Genomic DNA, 11,528 nt, shown 5'->3' with positions numbered 1-11,528 from the left:
TCAAGTGTGCGAGTATTGAAGTGTGCAATTATGAAAGTGTGAAAACATGCAAGTCTTCGAGTAGGCTACATATGTATGTTTGCAAGCATTCAATTTTTATTGTATGAAAGTAAGAAAGTGTGCAAGTGAACTTGTAAATTTATTAGCAAGAATGCAAGTGTGCGAGTATGCATGTCTGCAAGTATGCAAGTGTGAAAGTATGCAATTATGGACGTGTCAAGTACACATTAATGCAAGTATGAGAGAATTCAAGTGTGCAAAATAATATGGAAAAAAGCAAGCCTGCGAGTGTGCAAGTATGCTATGTCATTTATAACTATCCCCTGGCCGTCTCCACCTCTATCTGTTCCCCCACCAATTACATAGCGGTTCCCCTCAAGCCATCGGAATTTACGTTACGCTCGAAATTTCACTTCAGAAAATTACAGTGTATATCAGCTTAATGAGTCAGGGTGTTGTTGACACATATGGGGTAAAGAAGTGGTCGGTGGGGCCGAGAATAACTCCACCAGAGGTAGCTGAAACGGCTGAAAAGGTGATTCACCACAACAGCGAGCCGAAGCAGCAACTACTGCCATTCTTCAGTCTTTGCCCGGCGGTAGGGTCTATGCGAGGTAATGTAGGGAAATCCATTGTCCACGCAGTTCGGGCACACAGGCTACTCCGTAACTCATAGCAGAAGCTAATGTCCTTTTCAGTTTTATTATTAAAGTGGTTTCAGGACGCAACTGAAAAATTAAAATCAGGTTTTCCAGATTAATTTTAGAATAAAATTATTGTTTCCGGACGTCTATATCATGATTAATTAAATTTTTCTTAATGATTTTTAAGAAAAAAATGTTAAGTTAAAATTCAAGTCTGCAGTAATTTTTATAAGCTGTTACATATTTCAGAGACTGTAAATTGTTTTCACTTTAACGCTCATATAAAACATATATTATTAATAAAAATAGCTAGAAATATTAAACTTAGTTCGTATCATCTATTTTAAGGATACTCATCGATTAGGTATAATTTTACTATACAGCTGACATATATATTTATCATTATGCTCTTTACTTCTTTATGTAGAAAAATACACATATATATACATATAAGTTTGCATTATTTATCTCAGCATTTTCGATACAAAAATAAAAAACAGTTGCCAAATTCGAAAAAGATATTATTATTATTATCACCAGAATCGAACAATATCCTATGTAACCCCATTGCATGCATATGTTTTTGGTTTTATAAATCAATGATACTGAAATTAAACTTTTAATTGGTGAGACAGAAAATTGCTAGCGTGTATTTAAGACTATATAAAAAAAACTTTAAATGTTATATTTTAGAATGTAACTGAGCGCGAATGTTGCAGTGGGCAAACGTAAAAGGCTACCAATCTGATCTTCCGTGTCGAACGCACACCGAAGCGACCGAATCCGCAATCCCAGCAGCAGTTCTTCCTCTCCCGCGCTTTTTCTCCCTTTCTCGTCGGCCAAGTATTAACAGTCAATCAGCAGGCTTCAATATCGGCGCGGACCAACCCTCGTTTCAGCGCCTTCACCAACACAGCCGGTCCTTTTGTCAGACCTCATCGCCCCGTGAGGCGTCCGCAGGGTGTCTGAGGCACCTTAACGACGGGGGGGCATCGCCTTCTTTACCCTCCGGTCTTTATCAGGCTCCGCTCTTCCCCCGCAGATCTGCGGAGCACAACCTCATCCCTCCTTCTCGTTACTCTTGCATCACTCTCTCCCGCTGCTTCCTCGCGAAAACCACGCCCCAGGGCTTCTCTGCCATCCTCCCTGCTTCCCCCCTTTAACCAATTCTGGAGCTAACTCTTTCCATCTGTATGCGGCCCGCACGCCACTAGACTGGATGGTGCAAGGGGCGAGGGGTTTCAGGGCATGTGGTTGGGGGAGGGGGGCAGAAATGGCTTCCACTCACCCCTAGCGTTTTCCTCCCCAGACCCTCAAAAAAAATTCTCTCCGTTCGGTTCTGTATTAGGCCCCAGCTGGTTCCTTTTCCTCTATCGACGAAGGCGCGAAACACGATAGCTGTATCGATGATATTAAAAATCAGTAAAACCCTGATACTTTTATTTTAGGGAAAATGTTTTGCCCGTTTTGCTGAATCCGTGTTGGAAGGCCAGCACGTCCGTGGATCCGAGCACGCAGATATTTTATTAATGTTTCATTTCTCGCCAACGTTCATGTTTTTTTTTTACTACGTCCTTGATAAAAAAATTATTTGCGAAACAACCTCTTTAATGCCATCCCTAAAGCAAAGTGAGCTAGTTTAAAATTCCAGGATAAAAAAAAAATATCTTTATGACAAATTCAGTTGCGTTTAATTTGCAACAAGTAATAAAATAAAACAGGATCAAACTTTAAAATGTTTCAGAATAATACCTATTTAATTAAATATTTTTAACTGCCTATATTTTTAAACATCCTTTTTACAATTCTTGCATATTAACATTCTCAAATTTTTTTATCGTTTTCATAGCATTGACAAATTGCACGCCTAAACACTAAATTATTCGTTTTTATCTATACAGTAACAATGCAGATGTGTTTATGAGTTAAAAAAAATAATAATAAGTTTTTAAAAATCTTTACATAAGAGGATATGTTAAAAATGGCATTTATAAAAGGAAGGATACAAATTTTAATAGGAAAATGACATGTTTATTGGGAAAAGTCTACAAAATCAGCTAACACGTCTAACTGTGATGTACAAAACAAATTTTTAAACGCAAAACTTTTACTGGGTAGACTACTTATTTTAAGGACAATAATTTAACCTAGTAAAAAAAGTTTATTCATAAAATGAAAAAGGTGGCTTAATGTTCTATTTATTAGAGCGTAAGACAAAAAGCCGTAACAGCAGAGTTCACTGTTTTATACACAGTTAGTCAATAAATAAATGTTTCAGTTATAAATTTTAATAGTATCATCTGTTCGCGTTGAAGCGTTTTGGTTAAAGGTCAGAATGAAAGAGTAACTCAAACAGTTTTGGATAAGCGCATACCCAATTACTGCTTTGTAGTTTTCTCGCTTGCAGCGCCACCTACGTAAAATGGCTACTCCTGAGCGTACAGCATTATGTATTGTGCAATTTGCTAAGGTGAATCAGTAATTTCAGGTTAACGTGTGTTTCGTTTGTACGAGAGTGGTGGAATGTCTAAGTCCCTGACCGTTGGATTAGTTGTAACGGTCGAAACTACCAAGCTCTTTTTCGCTAGCCTCCACGTTCAACTGACAATGGAATGCAATTTTTTTTCCTTTAGGGCTTTATAAATGGTTATGTCTACGTTCCGCCACTATCCAGTTATCTGTCAGAGTTCAGACACAAAATTTAACAGATTATTGCTTCCACTTGTTAACCAAAGCGTGGGAAGATTTTGACTTTTAGGTTGGATGTGTGCCGTATAGCTAAATGTGCAACTATTGGACATTCGTAATAAAAACTAATTTAGTTTAATTTAAAATTTATGTATAATTTGACATAAAAAATCTAAATTATACACTTAATTTTAACAATTAAACTCGTGCATTATTTTATGAACACTCTGTAGTAGTATACGAATGAGTGTCTGGCACCTGGCTTCTAGCTGTGGATTCGAATGGAGTCAATGGCCGATTCAACCTGAAGTCACGGCGACCATCTTAATGACCTTGACCTTAAACCTTGACCTTTAAACTTAACCTTGACTTTTGACCTAAACATTTGTCCTATGACCTTACCTATGACTTTGACCTTGAGCCCGGCGGCCATTTTGGATCCGCAATCATGTATTCTAGAATGTTGCAATTTTCGTTAAGCCCGCCATCTGGAAAATTTGTAATTTTTATGCTAGAAAATCGAAAAAAAATTATTATTAATGAAAAATGTAAATAAAAAACACTCCGCCATCTTGGATTATGACGTCACGGTCATCTTGGAAATCTGTAATTATTATCAGATTTGAATGGGAAAAGATTTAAAATTTATAAAAAAATATTTATCAAAATTTAGTAAAATATTATTTCTAGAACACACTTAAGTTCTAGGTTTAAACCCAGTAAGGGCAAAAAAAATTATGACGGATTCTTCCTCAACGGAAGCTGCCGACAGACTGACCTTCTACCACTAATACCAATGCAGATATTACGTCAGCAAGTATGATGTCACATCCGCATACTCTTCGTATGCTGATGGCCGCCATCTTGTTTTCATTTAATTTTTACCCGCTAGAGTGCATTAATAATTTATTATTAATGTGGCGCCCACAATCTTGAAATTTAGGTGCCATCTTAGAAATATGTATTTATTAAGCTATAAATTCGGGAAAAATTCAAAAATTAATTTTAAAAATCTGCAATTAATATACTGATTGATTCAACAGGCGCTGCCCTTGGTTCTATCCCTGTTTAAAGAAACAAATTAATTAGCTCGAAGCCGAGCAACGCCTCACTAGCACCAGTTAAAAAGGTACACACTTATCATGGAGCAAGAGAGCCGTTCAGGTAACAGAAGTCTTCCAACATTCCACGGAATGCTGATTTCGCCAGGAAGAATCGATTTTCATTCGGTCGGAACGCACCGAGAACAGTCGTAGATTGTGTCGTAGAGCGGCTTTACGTCGAAGCTGCTTGCTGCAGATCCATTTTATTGTTAGAGCCATTGAACCTGCAAGACTCGGCCTTAGCTTACGGGCAGGATTCTGAATAAGCTGGTCTGCAGTAGGTGAACGCACTTTACCTTTACAGTTTTTCACACGTCTCGAATTTTCGATACGAGTAAACCATGTATGACACTTACCAAGCGTAATGGGATCTTCGCACATTCTCTTTTTTTCATGCCTCCGTGCACCTCGAAAGAACGCAAATGTATTTTCACAGACGTTACAGGGTATATCTATTATTTGTATTCTTCGATGTATCCTTACTTAATACTGCACAAATACAGATCTTCTTCTGTGGCATTCTCTACCGTTTGGTGGAAGAAGTACTTTGTTAAAGATTTTTTTTAAATTATAGTTTCTTGCAAACCCATTGCGACATTTCTCTCATTTAAATTTTGTGTGACCCGGATAATTAGCACATTCTTTCGGTAATTCGAGAAAATCTTGTCACAGTAACGACAAACGATACTCGCAAGTTGCTGTAGAATCGCCAACCATTGAAGTCGCCAAGGTTGCTGTTACTGTTGACGTTGACAACAGAGTCTGCACCGACGTCGACGTCACTGCCACCGAGGTCTTCGCGATCGTCATCGACGATGCCATCGGGATCTGCATCATCGTCGTCGTCGTTACTGCCACCGAGGTCTTCGCAATCGTCATAGACGATGCCATCGGGATCTGCATCATCGTCGTCGTCGTTACTGCCACCGAGGTCTTCGCGATCGTCATCGACGATGCCATCGGAATCTGCATCATCGTCGTCGTCGTTACTGCCATCATCATCGTCGTCGTTACTGCCACCGAGGTCTTCGCGATCGTCATCGACGATGCCATCGGGATCTGCATCATCATCGTCGTCGTTACTGCCACCGAGGTCTTCGCGATCGTCATCGACGATGCCATCGGGATCTGCATCATCGTCGTCGTCGTTACTGCCGTCAGGGTGCTCGATGTCGGTTGTACACTTTCCATCGACTTATGCGTATTTGCTGGTGTCGTCATCAGGATCTGCGTCACCGATTGTAAAAAAATCCATCGATATCTGCGTTTAATGTGGTAAAGACGTTATCGGGTTTACAATAATTGGCGATTACTAAATTAATGTGCCAGACGGTAAAACTAAGCTATCATTGCACCGTTATAGCCTGAAATAATCTAAGGACCACCAATGTCTGAGAAGTTCTAATAATCTGCTATAATGTGCGAGTACAAACAACAAACAATTATTTATTTAATACATGAGTCGAAACCACAACCATTTGTCATTAATTTATTTGAATATAATATTCGGAAGAACATTCAAATTGATAAGATACGATAGGAAACGAACTTATTAGTATGATACGATCCAATTAGTAGGATGCGATTCATCAGTAGGATACGATTTCATTTGTAGGATACGATCCAATGGTAGATGTTGGATAATGGAACATTTTATGTGTATGAGACAGATCGATGCTGGCGCTCTTTAGGAACCAACAGCAGAAACCAAAATGGAGGTATCTAAAATGGCTACCTCCTGCATAACAGAAAATATTAAGATGTTATCTGTAACATTATCCAATATTGCAGCCTCGAGCAGACAAAAACAAGATGGCGGACGTGATGAAAGAATACAAATTGGCGGAAGTTTCTACCGTAACGAAAGTGGCAAAATTAAGGAGTGGGACAGTCGATTTCAAGATGGCGGATTTCAAGATGGCGAAATTCCAAGTGGCAGACGAGGTAAAAGTTCAAGGTTAATAATAAGTTCAAGGCCAAGGACAAGGTCAAAGGTCAAGTTAATCCAATATGGTCACCGTGGCATCAGAAGGTGGTTGGTCATTTACTCTATGCCCACCAACCACAGCCTTGAACCTGGCACCGGACCGCCTTATATATACTAAGTATTTATGTATGTTTATGCACAGTGCACCATCCGAAACCTGAAGGGATTTTAAGTATTTATGGAATCCACAGTCTAGAAAAAACAATATTGTTGCAAAATAACCCATCAGGCAAACATAATATACCAATATGTGTCACCTAAAGCCGTCTTTAACATTACAAAAATCTTTCCTATTGAAGAGTCAAATAAAATAATTTATCAAACCTTTAGACCTGTGTGTGTACACTGTGGTGTATGATATTTAAAGGACTTACAGCCAATGAAATCATTGGAAAAATAATCAAGTGACAAACATGTAACTAAGGCTCAAACTAAGGGTATAAGTTAGTATTAGAATCAAATTATTTATTTATGCTAGATAAGAATAATATTTTGAGATATATTTGGTTCTTTTCGTGGTTTTTTACTAACATTAATTTGTGTATAAGATTACAGTTTGAGAAAGTAAGAGTTTAAAGAAAAGTCATATGATTGTATAAAAATTAAAAGTAAATAACTGTGTTCGTAAAATTTATCAAAATTTTTAATGATAAAATATTGGAAGTCTGTTTGCCATAATAATAGACGAAACATATTAAAATGGGCAAAACTCTATTTCAATGGAAGTCATACAAATTGATAACATCACTTTTTGTGTCAACGAGTTTCACGGTAGCCATGATTACTAGGAAGTCCCGCTTTCATGTAAGATAAGGGTCGCCGTTTTGACTCAGCATTCTGGAATAAAATAATTTCAAATGTATAATGTCTCTGCCCCAGTGGTTGTTAAATATTTTTGAACATGGATGTCCCATCACTTAAAATAAGGGACTTTATCATGCAACGTAATGTGTCACGGGTTCACCTCCGTAAATCTTTTTAATATAACAGAATTGTGTTCTATATTATTTTGTAAATATAGCCTACATGCAAATTTTAACGATCAAGTATTTTACAAGCTCTATGAGGCAGATGTTTGGCTCTTCGCCTATCTCCTCTACACTGACTATACAAGGGTAACTCATCAAGGTAACACAGCCTCTTAATTAATTTGCCTGATATACTCCACGCCATTACGTCAAGTCTCTTAATGCAAAACAAAATTAATGTCTCTTACCTTTAGTTTAGTGTTATCTCGGTTTACTACCTCGTTTCGCTAGAGATACCAGAATATTTTACATTACATCAAGATGACGAATAAAACAGTCGCTAACATTAATGCAGTAGCACATCCGATACCAGTTACGGCTTTGTTAAACAACCAATTTCGTTATAATTATTCTGTCTTCTATCTCGCATATGAATTAATAATTTTGTGTAGGTTTAAAAGAGTTATGAATAACATTTTAAAGAAAATCATATTTAAAAGAATAATATATTTTTATAAACGCCTAATTATTCACACAATTTATTTGATACTTACTGATACAGTAATTTATTAAACGATCAGATCTCAATAATTAGTAATTTCAATTGAAGTCAGTTTTGATTTCCAGTAATTAAGCGCTATGGATTTTTTTTTAGTATTTCATTAAAGCTAAAGTAAACGCTCCAATGTTGGGAAAAATATTTTTGCCGTTGGTATTAAAATGTGTCGTCACTGAATTATCTAGTTAATTGAGTGATATTGCTGTCTCCTGAACAGCGAATTACTTAACTCAACAACACAAGTCGCTGTGTGTACCTAGGAAAGTGAGACAGTAGTATGATATCGGAGTTACATTTCAGATAGCTCGTGTTTTAAGTCCTAATAAACTCCTTTCACAAATGTATTATTAAATGGTGTCTCTATATCTTACAGGAAATGCCATCACCGAATCATTTTACAAATTGACCGACAGTGGTGTCTAATGTCTTTACTGTAGTCAAGACACGAGACGGAAATATGTAGGTAACTGACTCTCAATTTGACTTAACGATATACTTAGCACGCATATACATTATCGTAAAGAATCAAATCAGTAAAAAAAACTAAAACGTAAAGCTGAAAAAAAAACAGCTACGCTAACAAACCTTACTATTATTATAAATGCGAAAGTGTGTATTTTGGTTTGTTGGATTGTCCTTTCATGCATCAATAGAGCAACGGATCGACTTTTTTTTTGCATAGAGAAAGTTGATGGGTCGGAAGTGACTTAGGCTACTTTTTATTCCGGATAAAATGTATGGTTGCTATGGGATGGATCTGGATTTGAAGCTTTATTTGTATTCATGGTAACGGACTTCAACATTGTTGATATATTCTTCGCCTCCAAGGCAACAACCATTGGATAGGTTGCTTGCAGAGTGTTTTTAACAAACGTAAATCAGGTATTTCGAGGCTGTCTTCCCAAGCACAAGCAAAAAGACTTCCTCGATTGCTAAGATCTGTGGAAGATACTGAACTGAGAAGACAAGATCAAGCCCAGCGTCAAGCTTCTTTAAGAGTTATTAATGCGCCTGCTGAGACTCAGCAAAGTAGAGATATAGAACATAGTTTTAATGTAATTTCATTGAAATACCACTCATTTTATGACTCACTCATCAAAAAATCTCCAGATATATAAGATCTACATCCGCAAAGAAATTATTTTAGGAAAGTCAGCTCCCAAGGGGGATTGCGGGGGAAGTTAAATATCAAAATTCCCAGTTTTGGGTAAAAAAAAAAAATTACCATGGAAATGGCTGTAGCATTTTTGATGAATACTTAGTCTCCGTTAAAAATTTTCAAGAACGTTAAACATCAAAATTTCTTTTTTTTTTTTAGTTTATGTTATGTCCTACAGATTAGAAACTAAAGAGTGATGTTTCTTATGTTACAGGGATATTAACTGAGAACGTGGATTCCGAAAAACAATTTCCAAGGTAAGTTTAGCTCAGTCAGCGCCTCGTTTTTCAGCCAGTCAATCTATACGATTAAGAATATTACATCCAGTTATTATTAATTGACTGTACAGTCTTGATTTAAGTGTTATACGGTTGGTGTTAATGCCCACGCCTCAAGCGTTTTTTAATTGCCGCTGATAAAATTTCTTACGTTCTATTCAGAATCGGCGAATCCTTGGAGATTGCAACAATAAGAAAATAAATTTAGGTCATACTTTTGTCACAGCATGTCATAGCTTGTAATTTATAATTTTTTTTGAAGAGAAGGTAATGTTATTAAAAGTGTATGAACGTAGTAAAGAGATAAAATAATAAAAGAATTTTCCAATGATTTTATCTTAATTTTTGTACTTTTATTGGAATATGCCACACATTATTTTTATTATTCAAGGGTAAAAGTCACCTTTAAATTCTACATAGACAGTAATATGATAAAAATTTCTAACTTAATTTACATAAGGAACAATCTGTATCTTTAAACGAACTTGCGATTCTGAAGAAGAAATAAAGTAAAAAAAAAAATGAATAACTACATAACGAGTGATAAAATTAATGATCGCATAAAACGATGAACCGTGGTAAAAAGGCAAAAAAAAAAAACTGACCAAAATTACAAAAACAGAAATAATGAACACAAAGCGAACAATGATTTATAAATAATTTAAAAAACATACAATGAAAACGAAGTGTTACTTAAAAACGTATAAGAATTTACATAATAATTTCTGTTGTATATTTTTGTAATGGTTTAAGTTATGTAAAATATGTTTTTATTTTTGTAAGCAATTAACTTATCTGAGCAAAATTCACCCCACGAGCAAAATTTTATTTTAACTACTAAAGAAAATTTTATATATTTAATTGTTTCATTATTATATTCTTACGATGAATTTAAAGTATGGATAGCATGTAACACCGAAAATCTTGAATGTAATTGGTTGTTTTTTTTAAAAAAAAAAACGCATTTCTTCAAAATTTATGTTTGAATAAATTTAGTATAAAGTGTGATGATCTACAATTCAATTTTACTTGGTAATGTTAAGGAAAAGTACCATGCTTTGGGTCTTTGCATATGTATGTTCTTTGGCACAGAGAATTGTAAGTTTCCTGTTTTGTTGGAAAGATCTGAAAGTCAAAGTGTTAAGAAATTAAGTTTGGTTGCCATTTTAAATTATTAAAATATTTTATAGTTTTTAATGTGGAAAAATTCAGAAAGGTAATCAAATAAATTAGAAGTTTTTAATTATTAATTACTTTGTAAAGTTAAATTTCTAATTAAGCGATAGTAAAACTGTGCCTAGGTAGGACGTGGGAGTCTGAGAGGGTGAAGTGCCTTGAACAACTGTTGTTCGACGATTCGCCGAGGACTTGCGCTTTTGTCGCGAGGCAAGGGGCGGACGGAACTAGCACAGCGACCGGTGCGGAGGATGACTGAAAACAGGCGCCTGCAGAGTGGCGAAGGAGGAGTGTGAACAAGCGCCAGCAGAGTGGCGGAGAAGGACTGTGAACAGGAGCCTGCAGAGTGGCGGAGGAGGTCTGTGAACAGGCACCTGCAGAGTTACGGAGGAGGTCTGTGAACAGGTGCCTGCAGAGTGGTGCAGGAGAACTGTGAACAGGTGCCTGCAGAGTGGCGGAGGAGGACTGTGAACAGGCGCCAACATTTTTTGCAAAATATGAATTTTTTTTGGTAATTTTTGTATGTTTATTTTTAGTACCCAATATAATTAAGTACCCATATTTTTCTTGAAAATACAAATGATTGGTCTTAAAATATACATTCTCCTTTTTCACACCTTAGGGGTTAAATTTCGCATAATATAAAAAGTGTGGTTGTTTGTATTCGTATTTTTGTTTTTGTTATTCACTATAATTTATTACGCTTAAAAAAATTTGGAGTTAAAAATATTATTTTTTTAAAAAATATTTTACCCTTTATTTACCCCCTTGGAATTGAGCTTCGTAAAATTTAAAAATATTGGTTGGTAGTTTTTGTGTGTTTGTTATTGTTTCTAAATATAATTTATTGCTCTTAATTAATTTCGGAGATATTATATTTAGTCTTTAATTCATGCCTACCCCCTTTTCACCCTTTAGGGGTCGAATTTCACAAAATATTATTTTGTGGTTCTTTGTATTCGTATG

The 11,528-nt window shown here is 36.0% G+C and overlaps 1 protein-coding gene across 1 annotated transcript; it reads left to right on the top strand.

Moving 5' to 3' along the window:
• The first annotated feature begins 442 nt into the window (after positions 1-442).
• Positions 443-10,963, top strand: LOC134541723 (uncharacterized). Its single transcript, XM_063385370.1, has 4 exons — positions 443-614; positions 5,158-5,676; positions 9,323-9,365; positions 10,873-10,963. The coding sequence occupies exons 1-4, from the start codon at positions 443-445 to the stop codon at positions 10,961-10,963; spliced, it is 825 nt and encodes a 274-aa protein (XP_063241440.1).
• Positions 10,964-11,528: the final 565 nt, after the last annotated feature.

Source organism: Bacillus rossius, assembly GCF_032445375.1.
Source record: "Bacillus rossius redtenbacheri isolate Brsri chromosome 4 unlocalized genomic scaffold, Brsri_v3 Brsri_v3_scf4_1, whole genome shotgun sequence".
NCBI lineage: Eukaryota > Metazoa > Arthropoda > Insecta > Phasmatodea > Bacillidae > Bacillus > Bacillus rossius.
Note: the sequence above shows the minus strand (reverse complement) of the source record. Positions and strands in the feature narration are given on the sequence as shown.